This window comes from Chanos chanos, chromosome 13 (genome assembly GCF_902362185.1).
Source record: "Chanos chanos chromosome 13, fChaCha1.1, whole genome shotgun sequence".
In the NCBI taxonomy this organism is placed as follows: domain Eukaryota; kingdom Metazoa; phylum Chordata; class Actinopteri; order Gonorynchiformes; family Chanidae; genus Chanos; species Chanos chanos.
In genome coordinates, this window is record NC_044507.1 from 10,961,479 (window position 1) to 10,972,337 (window position 10,859).

Sequence of the window (10,859 nt, forward strand, 5' to 3'; positions counted from 1 at the left end):
TTCCTCTTCTTCTTCTTCCTTTTCTTAATCTGTGCATTTGCACTATGTTGTAGAGAACAGGAATACAAGTCATAAAACAGAAGATGTTTTATTATTTGTTTACAGCCTTTTTATTACTAAGGTTATCTCTTTGTAGTAAGTTATGGGACTGGTAACAGTGTGTGTTTTTTCCCTTCAGTGTAAGAGACAGGGCAGGGGCAGTCAAGAGGACAGACAATAGCAACTCGAGAATCAGGTAAAACAGGTCAAGATACTGGTCTGATGTAATTCTGCATGCCGTTTGTCTTCCATTGTATTTTTGCCATCCTGAGACCACGTGACTTTGACGTAGTGAGACTGTAGTAATGAGTGCGTGAAAGCTTGTTGAATCGCCTAAAAACACCTAGGCTCTGTACAGTGAAGACAATATTCATTTGTGGATCATCTGATTACAATGGGTGTTGTAGGGGTTGCAGTTCTGATCTCCATTTTGAACTTCATACATCTGTGCATGACACTGCCACATAATGTGGATCAAAGTAAGTATATTAAGCCATTAAATCTATCTATCAGTAGTGTAAACGTATGTTGTAGGCCTACTCTCTGGAAGGCTCAGGAGGTTAGACTTCTTTCAAGTTGGAAGTTTCAAAGGTTTATTGGTCTCATGCCAAGGTACAATGTACAGTAACAGTAAAATGATTCTTCTGTCCTCTGTTTCACAGACACCTATTGTGAAAGTTGTTTGGCAACCGCCAAAGGTAGGACATTTTACCCGAAGACTGACCTGATGCACTTTATCTGCAACCAGACATATTTTGGAGTATGATTTGGAGTATGGTTAATTTGTTGTATACTATTTTGCACTTCACGAAATAATATATGATAAAATATGATCATAAAATACCAACAGCAAAACTGCCAGGTAGTTGGATGTTAGAAAAATATTGTTACCATATATAAATAAAATGGAATAATTTGAAATATACACAGATATTTGGCAACATACTCCCACTTCCAGACTGCTGACTGAAATCACAGAATTAATACAACATTATTTCCAAACATGTAGTTTGCTTATTACATATTAATTGATCTATTTTGAATATAATTTAAATGTATTCAGATATACTAATGATCTGCCACATGCTTATGCTGACTTCTCATTCAGTCACCATTGTCAAAGTAAAGGTCTGCTGAAATCAATCAATAAATCAATCAATCAGTCAATCAACCAATCAGTCAATCAATCAAACAATCAGAAGACAAAACAATGTGATATGATGTGTAAGGATGTTTAGATTGTTGGTTTGCACTGTCACTTTAACAGCTCAGTGGTGGTGGTGGTGGTGGTAGTGGGTGGGTTGTAAAACCAGACTGCATGTTCGTGCCTGCTTTAGTCTGTTCTTCAGTCCATTTTCCTCCCCCAATAGAAATTCAGGCACAAATGAAAGAGGCATCGCATGAAACCAAACAAAAAGTTACTGAAGAAGTGGTCAGCGGTGCTATATGTGACAAAGTCCTGTTCCAGTCGAGTGATCACGTGGATACAGACAAAATGAAGACCTCCTGTAAACACTTGATAGGTAATTCTATGAAATGAATAGAATATTACTCCTAAATGTGTTGTCATTTATATATATATATAAAAAAATAATCAACTTTGAATTGGAATTATGCAGATTTCCATCATGAAGAATTTCGCAAAGCTTTGCTCAGTCCAGCTTCAGAGCGCTATGACATCTCTCTCTGTTATGAGCGCTCACGGGCTTGTATCGGGGTAAAGCGACAAAAGCATCAGGTAAGGTAATGAAGTCAGCATCTTTACAGCTAACAACGCGCTGTCATTTTTAGAGTTTAGCAAACATAAATAAGCTGCACTAAGTTAAAGTGAATTTACTTCGACACTGTGCTTGCAGGCTGTTCCCAAGCTCATGTTTCATCAAAATTGTACCTCTTACAACTCCTGTACTCTTATTTAGGCTCAGAATGTCCCTTACGCATATCAGTAACTGAATAAGTGTGGAATTTCTGATTGCAGAATAAAGAGGGAACCACATTCCAGCAGAGTGACATTGACTCAATGCTCAGAAAGAACCAGGCCAAAGTCAGGACTGCACAACCTGTCAGAGCACTGAACAAAAAGGACGAACTGTAAATAAACATCACGAAAATGTATGTGGTCATGGTATTGTTTAACTGACAGCCAGAAGAAGTTTTTAGCTTTCTAATTGTTTGTGGATTGTCAAAGACCTCTATGAACTGTTTTAATGTTAATGTTGAGTAAGTACATTACACCCTTAGGCCGCTAAAACAATGTTACTGACCACTATCAAATGTATTAGCACCACCATGTTTTTATAATGCTTAACTTTATTTGAGTGTCAGATAATGAGTGATATCTAAACAAAACTGCATGCTAAAAAGAGAGCTTCTATTCAAAATGCAAATTACCTAAGGGCAGGTCTGAACCCTTGTCCTTTTGTGGGGATTTCAAAGAATAAAGTTTACACTGATCTATGACTAAAAGCTGACGCTGAGAGAAATGCAAACAAGTGTTTTTGTTTGTCTCTACACATCTGTCCTTGCGTCTCACAAATTTCGTGTTTTATATGTGACATATTTTTTTTTTTAGAATTAGCCTTTAGTAGAACGAGCCTGAGACACGCACTTTTAATGTTGGAAATTGATATGGCCGTGTAAAATGTTGTCGTTTCATGGTCAGTAAGCAGATTCCAAGCACATTATATTTTTTTGCAATTAATGAATACGAATATGTATGAAACCATTTAAAGGCTTTTGTTGTAGCTTAAGTGACAGCCGCTCTATGAAGTGCGATTTGAGGAAGCGGTCACTATGACCAGGGCGGAGACTAGGTTGCTAGGAGGCGCTGTGGCCGCAAGAAGAAAGGCGCTGAGAGACTAGATAACGAAATGACTAGAAAATATGCATTTGGGTTATACTACATTTAATGCAAACCATGCATGTCGCATAAACAGGATATCAAACATGGATTTCTGAACAAATCACTCCGAAAGGGGACAATCAATACGTACGTTTTGCCGTTGGATGTCACACATGAAGGTAAGGCGAGGCGCACACCGAGACGTTTTCTCCATAATGATGCCCTGCAGAAATACACAGCTGTGCTGACCTAAGGTGACAGCTGCACAATATGGGCTTTGAAACGTTGCGTCAGGTGTAAACCAGTCTATCGCTCATTTTACGTTGCTTTTAAGATCATTAACTCGCCAAATCGGTAAACCTAGTGATGAGCAGAGGAAAGCCTTTGAATCCATTTGTCGATAAAACGAGGGTGTAAATTGAGCAAACATGAACGGATTGGTCGGAATGCGAGGGTTGATGATGAAGATCAGTTTTGAAAGTGACTGATGATCTGTAGGCTTCCCTCTGGCGGAACTATAGCATTTACTAATCACGTAAAATAAGCGCAACGGCTATCGTAATGTTTGTATGGAGGGGTAATATGAAGGCAATGGGGCAGTCATTGATTATCCCAAGATTTTCTGAAATGTTGTGAGGAATCTAGAAATGTGCGAATATACGGAAAGACCTTACTCTATTTGAATAAAACCATCTCACTCTTCCAGTTGCTGATAAGGATGCTGCGCGGATTAGATTGCGATCGTTCTCAGGAGTGGCTGCACTGATGCGTTCGCCCGTTTCGACTGTTATTGTTTCCTTTTAAATTAGGTTTTGTGAGTAATTCGTCACCTTCCGCTGTTCTTCGGGGAACACAGGCATGGAGAGCTACGAGGACTTCTTTTTACGGAGCCTTACCAAATTGCGGTCTGAGAGGCAGGGGAAGACCTCTCTTTCCTCATTTGACCGGTGGTTACCCCCTTCTGTCATTTGCTTTCGTGGGAGAGCAGTTCTGTCACCACTGGTAAGCAAGTTGTTTTTGTTGGGTATCCAAGGAATGTCGTGAAACATTAGTTGCATGGTTACTAGTTTTAGTGGTGCTGATTTTAGTGTTTACTGTCTTAGTGGTGTTGATTTAAGAGTTTGTTACACATCATATTGTAGATAGTGGACTAATATTACTTTAAATTGATCATCTGTTGTCTTATGTTATATAACAAGAGATTGTCAAACTAACCAGGCTGGTCTAAACTGAAATGACCATATCATCTAAGGTCAGCTCACTAATGTTGTAGGCATAGGTAAGCTTCTGCATAATAGCAATGACAACGAGTCTAGAGGAACTGAAATGCTACGTGAGATCATTTCTTAGTTTGGCACATGACGGATTGAAAAAACTGACATTTCTAGAACTGAGCTATGCAGTTCTCAAAGCAATAAATTGATCAATTTTGATGCAACTCTCTGCAGAGAGAAAGAATGAGGACGAGACAGATGTTAGGGCCCATGGCTGTCAATCCTGGGCTGACACAGTTTACTTTACCAAAGACTAGCATGTGAGCAAGGCGCACGTGTGTGTGTATGTGTGTGTGTGTGTGTGTGTGTGTTCTGAGACAAGCAGGATCACAAATCCACAGTTTAGTACAGTGACATTAAGGTTAGGGCTTACCTATTTGGGTGAATTGTGCAAAGATCCACTTAATCAGAAAGAAGCTAAGATAAAGTGTCTTAATACTGATAGAGATGCGTAAGCATTCTTTTACCTGGCAGTTTTAGCACTGAATTAACGATAATTATAATGGTGCAGATTTCATATTATTCATATTTTCTCTCCCTCTCTCTCTGCCTCTCTCTGTGCTGTATGTGTGTGTGCGCATACTTTTGCTTGTGTGTGTGTGTGTGTGTGTGTGTGTATGTGTGTGTGTGTGTGTTTTCAGCTAAGTGAGAAACAGCGCAGAGAGATGTTAGAATATAGGGAGAAGGCTGTTCAGCGAGAGACAGAGAGGCAGGCCCTACATAAGAGAAACTTACTGTCTGAGGTCCAGAACATTCTGGACAATGTTCAGGTGAGCCCTGGCACACACACACACACACACACACACACACACACACAGGTATGGACATTGTTATAGTTCAGCTTGAAATTTTGTCCGTCTCCTCTGCTGTCTGAATTTCTTTTTTTTTTTTTGCCACAACAAAGTGTAAAACATTTAAATGTTCCAAAAGTAAATCAACAGCTCAGTGTAAATGTTGTAGACCTTTATTCTCAGTGTACAGTAGCACTGAATTCTGTTTGCTCACCAGTTCACCACAGACTCAAAAGGCTGTGTGTCATTTGTAAAGTTTGTGAAGCTGAGCAGGTCTTTTGGGAATGGAAGAAAAATCAATAGTTTCAGCCAGAGTGAAAAAGCTTCATGGTATTCAGAACTGCTTATGCTTATAAGTACAGTGGACACGGCCACTGTCGGTGTGACAACAGTGTGCTGAGTTAGGTTAATGAGTGACGACTTGAACAAGGGGGTTCTTTGTACTTATAGCAACATGCTACTCAAACCAGAATTACGTGTTCTGGTCAAGACTTTTTATAGAAAGAGGATGTCAGGGTTTCTCAAGAAATTATATAGCTGCCTATAGGCATTTAGCTTGTGGAACCAGTTAATACAGTGTTGGAATTAATACAATGAATAGTCATCCATACATCTCACGAAGCATTTAAATGTATATATTCTCTCTCTCTCTCTCTCTCTCTCTCATATTTAACTTCCTTTACAGGTACAAAAAATACATGAAGTTCCAGTAGATTCCCGAGTACCATCTGCAGGCCGGTGTCCAAAGCCGCATGTGAATGGTGTTATGGCAGTGTCTGACACCTCCAGCACGCCCAGTGGACATGGGGGAGATACAGTGAGAAGCCCACGGCCAGTCACTCCACAGCAGGAGCCTCCAATGGTCCTGAATGGGACAGAGGGAGAAAGTGGAGAGGGAGAAGATGGGAATGTATCTTGTGTCAGTCTGCAGAGCCTTCTGAGGAGGTCACGAGAGTACATTGAGAAAGAACAGGGTCGTCGTGGATCAAGGGTCAACAGTAGGACAGCAACTGCAATGATAACCAATGACAGCTTGTCTGATAAAGAGAATGAAAACAGTAGCCCAGTAGGAGACTCTGACATTGATCTGTTGGGCCACATTCAAAACCAGAATGCCCTCAAACCAGGTCATACGCAGAACCAAAGCCACAGGAAACCCCAGCCTGGTAGTCATCCAAACAGCTGCTATGATTCGCTCCTTGGCTGCCTGCCTCAGAGTCTGATTGGATCCCACATGTCTGAACCCGGTCTGAGTCCCCGCCCACATCGCAGCAGACCTCGGCCTGTTTCCACGGGCAACATACTCATCTCATTTCCCATCAGCTCCGGAGAGCCCAACACTGGAGCACCAGGGAGATCGCAGGTGAACGCACAGAACACTTTTTCCCCAAAAATGGAGAGAAGGGCACTAGAATCTCCTGGGAACAATTTGGCACCCTCTACAAGTAGTAATAATCGACGAGCAAGCCACTGTGGATCCAGTCCAGTCAGTGATGTGGATGGCCAGATTGGCGTCTCTGGATTGGGTCCGATTGGACATGAAATGGCCACCCCGAATGGATTCCGAAGACGATGCCACACCTTGGACAGTCATCTGTGCCCCCCTCACCAGAACCTGCCCATAGACAGGAGCCAGGAGAGAGTGCCACGCTTCATGGCAGGGGTATACACCCAGCGTGCACCCTGCCGACGGTCTCCCTCCAAGACCATCAGCGGACCCTACAGCCCAGAGAGCCCTGTGCCTGCCCTGCCACGACCCAGTCTGACCCCTGACCCCTCACTGGACACAGAGGCTCTCAGTATCCGCGCCACACCAACAGAGGAAAAAAGGGCAGGTAAGAGAGAGAGAGAGAAAGCGAGAGAGAGAGAGAGAGAGAGAGAGAGAGAGAGAGAGGCTTTCCCACATTTTATAAGTAATTTCACAAACGTTGTTTGAATGTGTGTCTGTCAGATGAGGTTCAGCGTCGTATGCAGGCTTTGGAGGAGATGCAGAGGCGTTTAGAAGAGGAACATGCGCTTCAGATGTCTTTACTCATGGCTGAACAGGAGAGAGAGCAGCAGCGCCTCTGTCAGGTCAGTTCTGGCAATTACACTTACATAAATAAAAGTGAACTCTGGAAAAGTGAATTTAGGTGGCTTTATAGGAGGGTGGGATCCTGACAGAGGATGAACTAAAAGTCTGTACACGAACTGAAAGCGATTAGTAAATGATTGATAATGTGTGATTAATGAACTGGATTTTTGTCAAAGTGACCAAACTGAAATTGCGAAAATCCAGTTCCCTAAAGACATTGTTCATTAAAGCACGAGTTGAAATTGATAAGGGGATAGTTTGTCTTCAATACTGATCAATTTAACATTGATATAAATGTCTTAAATTATAAATATATTTCTGTATTTTTCTCCATCAGGAGTTGGAGGAGCGAGACAGGCGGCAGCGTGAGCAGGGTGTTAGGTGTGTGGGTGGAGAGGTTGGAGGTGAATGGAAGGCCGTGTGTGAGCGTTACCCCACCCTCAATCCCTCTTGCCCACCAAGCCCAGCTGAGCGATCACCAGGCCACAGTACTCCCAGCATTGGTATGCAGCATAGAAACAGATAGATATGTCTGCCTATGTGTTTCTGTAGTGTGTGATAAGGTTGTCTGGACGCATATGTGTGCGTATCCGTGTATGTGCATGTGTGCAGAGATATGTGAGTGTTTGGACATATATTATTTCATAATTTGTTTCTCTGTTGATCTTTAGGCTTCCCGTCTCCTGTCAGTCCAGTCTTAGGGTCTCCCTCTGTCCAGCCATATGTGTGGGGGTCCAGCTGGGGGCCTGGTAAGACCAGAGGCAGACTTAGCCAGGTGTGTAACATGACAAATCTGTAGCACCTCAGTCTATACATCACCACATATTTTTATAATAAAATTAGTACTCCCTGCTGTTTGGTGATCTATTTAATGGTGTTTCAGTTTTTGTGTTTTTCTTTAAAAACGTCTTAAAAAGTTGAAATGCATAAAGAACTGTTACACCTAGTATTTATGGCTCTGACTCTGAATATGTGAGTGATACCACATGTCGTGCCACATCCCTCAGCTCGGCCACAATAACTGGGAGTATATCCACTTAACATGAAGCTTTTTTGTCAGGTTTTAACTCTGGAGCAGCAGAGGGCGCTGTGTCGTATAGGTGCCATTGTGCGTGGTTTCCTCACTCGCAGACTGCTGAAGACTGAAAAAGTCAAACACCTTCGACAGACTGTTCAGGTTAGACTATACCATACACACAAACACACACACGCACGCACGCACACACACACACACACACACACGCACACACACACACACACACTATATAACACACACTCTCAAATTTGTGCACACACAGGCATATGTACTTCATGATTGCCTCATTAATGTGGCTGGGGATTTCTGTCTACAGGACACACAGGAATTCATTCGCTCGTTCCAAAATGAAGCCCCTCAGAAACGTTGCTCAGTCTCTCCTCAGGATCTGTCACTGCAGGAGAGAGTCAGAGCTCAGGTAAAGATATATTTACAAAGCCTCCTAACTCACCTGTTCACTTCCCCTTTCAACTCATTCTAGCTCAAACAATCCCCATCACATCCATCTGTAATACACTCGACCCACCATACATTCATACTAATGAAAAAAATATTTTCTGTACCTCCTAGACCTTTTCAGACATCTATTCATTTGATATTTCACATAAAAATTCCTCAGCATTGATCTGAATGTAAAAGAGAGAAAAAGACAACCAAAACTTTAGGTATTTACATTGTGTATGTGTGTGTTTCTACTGCAGCTTCGTGCAGCTCTGTTTGATGTTCATGATATCTTCTTTGAAATGCCCTTGGTGGAGCAGTTGGCTCTTCTACAGCAGGACAGAGAGTTACGCACAGAGAGGAAGCTCAGAGAGATGGTAATGTGGACAAGGCTGTGTATCTGCCACTCATCCTCAGTGGTCAGTCAGTCACACCAGGAGAAACCTTGTTCTGCCATTACGTTAGCTAGAGATGTTTTACACAGATATGAATTTGCAGAAGAACTTATTTTGCTAAAGTCCATTTGAAAATGCAAGCAGGTAGTACAGTTCCGAATTCTATACAAATGTGATTGTGCGTTGACTTCCATGATATTACACTTTGCAATTTGTAATTGTAAAATAAACGGTTTGTGATTGACAGGAAAAAGCCAGGAGCCCCAAGGATAAAGTGACCCTGTCAGCTGCAACCCAAAAATCACTGGACAGGAAAAAGCAAAGGTGAGAGGAGGTTTTTAAACAGTGGTTGGCTCACAGGCAGAATACATCTTTGTCAGAGTAAAGGTTATTACTCTCTGTCTTACTTAGAGTCAGTCAGTCTCCAGGACAAACTAGGAGAGTGCAACAAAAACCCAAGAGTCCTCCCACAAACAGGTAAGAATTAAGGAAATGCTATCTACACCCCTCACTTATATAGACATAAAAGTACAACAACGCCACGGTCCTCTACCTCACATACAGTAGACACACAGCGCAGCACTGTACCTGTGACCATCACAGTAAATATAGCTTTGTTCAACCAACTAAGTACCACTAACAGTTGAAAATCAACAAGTGTTTGCCACATGGGCTTTGCTAATTCAATGTGTCATATTACTGCACTTTTCACTCTAAGGATTCTCCAGCCAAGCCAAGGTCAGAATGCTCCTGTCCCAGGACATCTCCTTCGCCAAGGGTGAGAGCTCTCTCCTGGGCTTCTCCTCCTATACTCTCTTCCTCTCTTCCAATTTTAATGACAATGCTTTGAGGTTCTGGATTGGTTTCCGAAAGAGTTTTTGAAATGTTGTAGAAGCTAAGAAGAAGCTAAGGTTATAGATTTCTTCTTCTCAGTGACCATGCATAGCTCAGTTCTGTGTATATGTAAGAGTTTCTCCTGCTGGCCAAAGGGAGAATGTATGGGGAATCTGTTTCTCCTCTGAGATTTTCTAGTTCAGTACATGAATTTAATTTTCTCTTGAACCTGTAAGACGGACCCCTTGCACTGTGATGGCGGACCAAATCGATCAGCTGAAAGGGTTTAACAGTTTTGTAACAGTTGATTGTTTTCTGACTGTTGTCATAGTTGTTAATGATTTTGGAGAAATGAGTTTGGTCTTTTCTCCTTGTGTCTGTGACAGGAGTTTGTATAGGAAAACTCCAGAGGAGCGAGTGAAGCGCTCAGACAGCCTGAAGAAGCAGCATTCCCTGGGTTAGCAGTGTGACCTTTCACCCCCCTAAATATCCTCTCACAGCACAACCTCACACCATTACCTGCTCTCAGTGAGTGTTCACCTGCACCCTGCATTTCTCATGCTACAACTGTTTTCCCCTACCACAGGCAAACTCATCCTCTCACAAAGTCAAGGCTGGTGAATTGCAGTCTTCACCCACTAAGATACTACACTACTGCTGTTGCCATTTTATTTTTAATATATTTGTGCTTTATTGTGTATTGTCTTGCTAAGGCACAGGATAAATGACTGGATGTTTAGCCAAAATGAAGATTCTTCTGTGTCATGAGCTCCATAGTGAGATAAAAGGCCAGATTTGGTGGCTTTTAATTTGTCAAGACAGATTAGGTATTGGTGTTAAATATTTCCCAACTATATATAAAGTATTATAAGAAGTAATAATTCTAAGAACACACTAGTCTCTTAATTCTTCATCGTCAAACTCAAATTATCGGTACTTCATAAGTTACTCTCTGATATCTCTATTATCCTTAATAGCCTATATATATCAGACAATTAATTTTAGCCTGACCTCATTTAATAGAAATTATATGGTGCATAAAAACTGTAACATCAAACCTTGAGTGTTGGTAGAGGTCCATCATAACTGAGTACCTATTTAGGAGGGTGATATATTTCTTTTCTTTTCAACAA

At 41.7% G+C, this 10,859-nt stretch overlaps 1 protein-coding gene across 1 annotated transcript; it reads left to right on the top strand.

Annotated features, from left to right (window-relative positions):
- Positions 1–3,739: 3,739 nt before the first annotated feature.
- Positions 3,740–10,188, top strand: ccp110 (centriolar coiled-coil protein 110). The gene is made up of 13 exons (XM_030789661.1): positions 3,740–3,883; positions 4,797–4,925; positions 5,632–6,781; positions 6,898–7,019; positions 7,358–7,523; positions 7,692–7,795; positions 8,081–8,197; positions 8,373–8,474; positions 8,758–8,874; positions 9,140–9,216; positions 9,304–9,369; positions 9,611–9,670; positions 10,113–10,188. Exons 1-13 carry the CDS (start codon positions 3,740–3,742, stop codon positions 10,186–10,188), a joined length of 2,430 nt encoding a protein of 809 aa, XP_030645521.1.
- Positions 10,189–10,859: the final 671 nt, after the last annotated feature.

Coding starts and splice junctions, on each gene's coding strand:
- ccp110 (XM_030789661.1), top strand. CDS start 3,740: ATGGAGAGCTACGAGGACTTCTTTTTACGGAGCCTTACCAAATTGCGG. Junction 3,884..4,796: donor GAGCAGTTCTGTCACCACTG/GTAAGCAAGTTG, acceptor GTGTGTTTTCAG/CTAAGTGAGAAACAGCGCAG. Junction 6,782..6,897: donor AACAGAGGAAAAAAGGGCAG/GTAAGAGAGAGA, acceptor TGTGTCTGTCAG/ATGAGGTTCAGCGTCGTATG.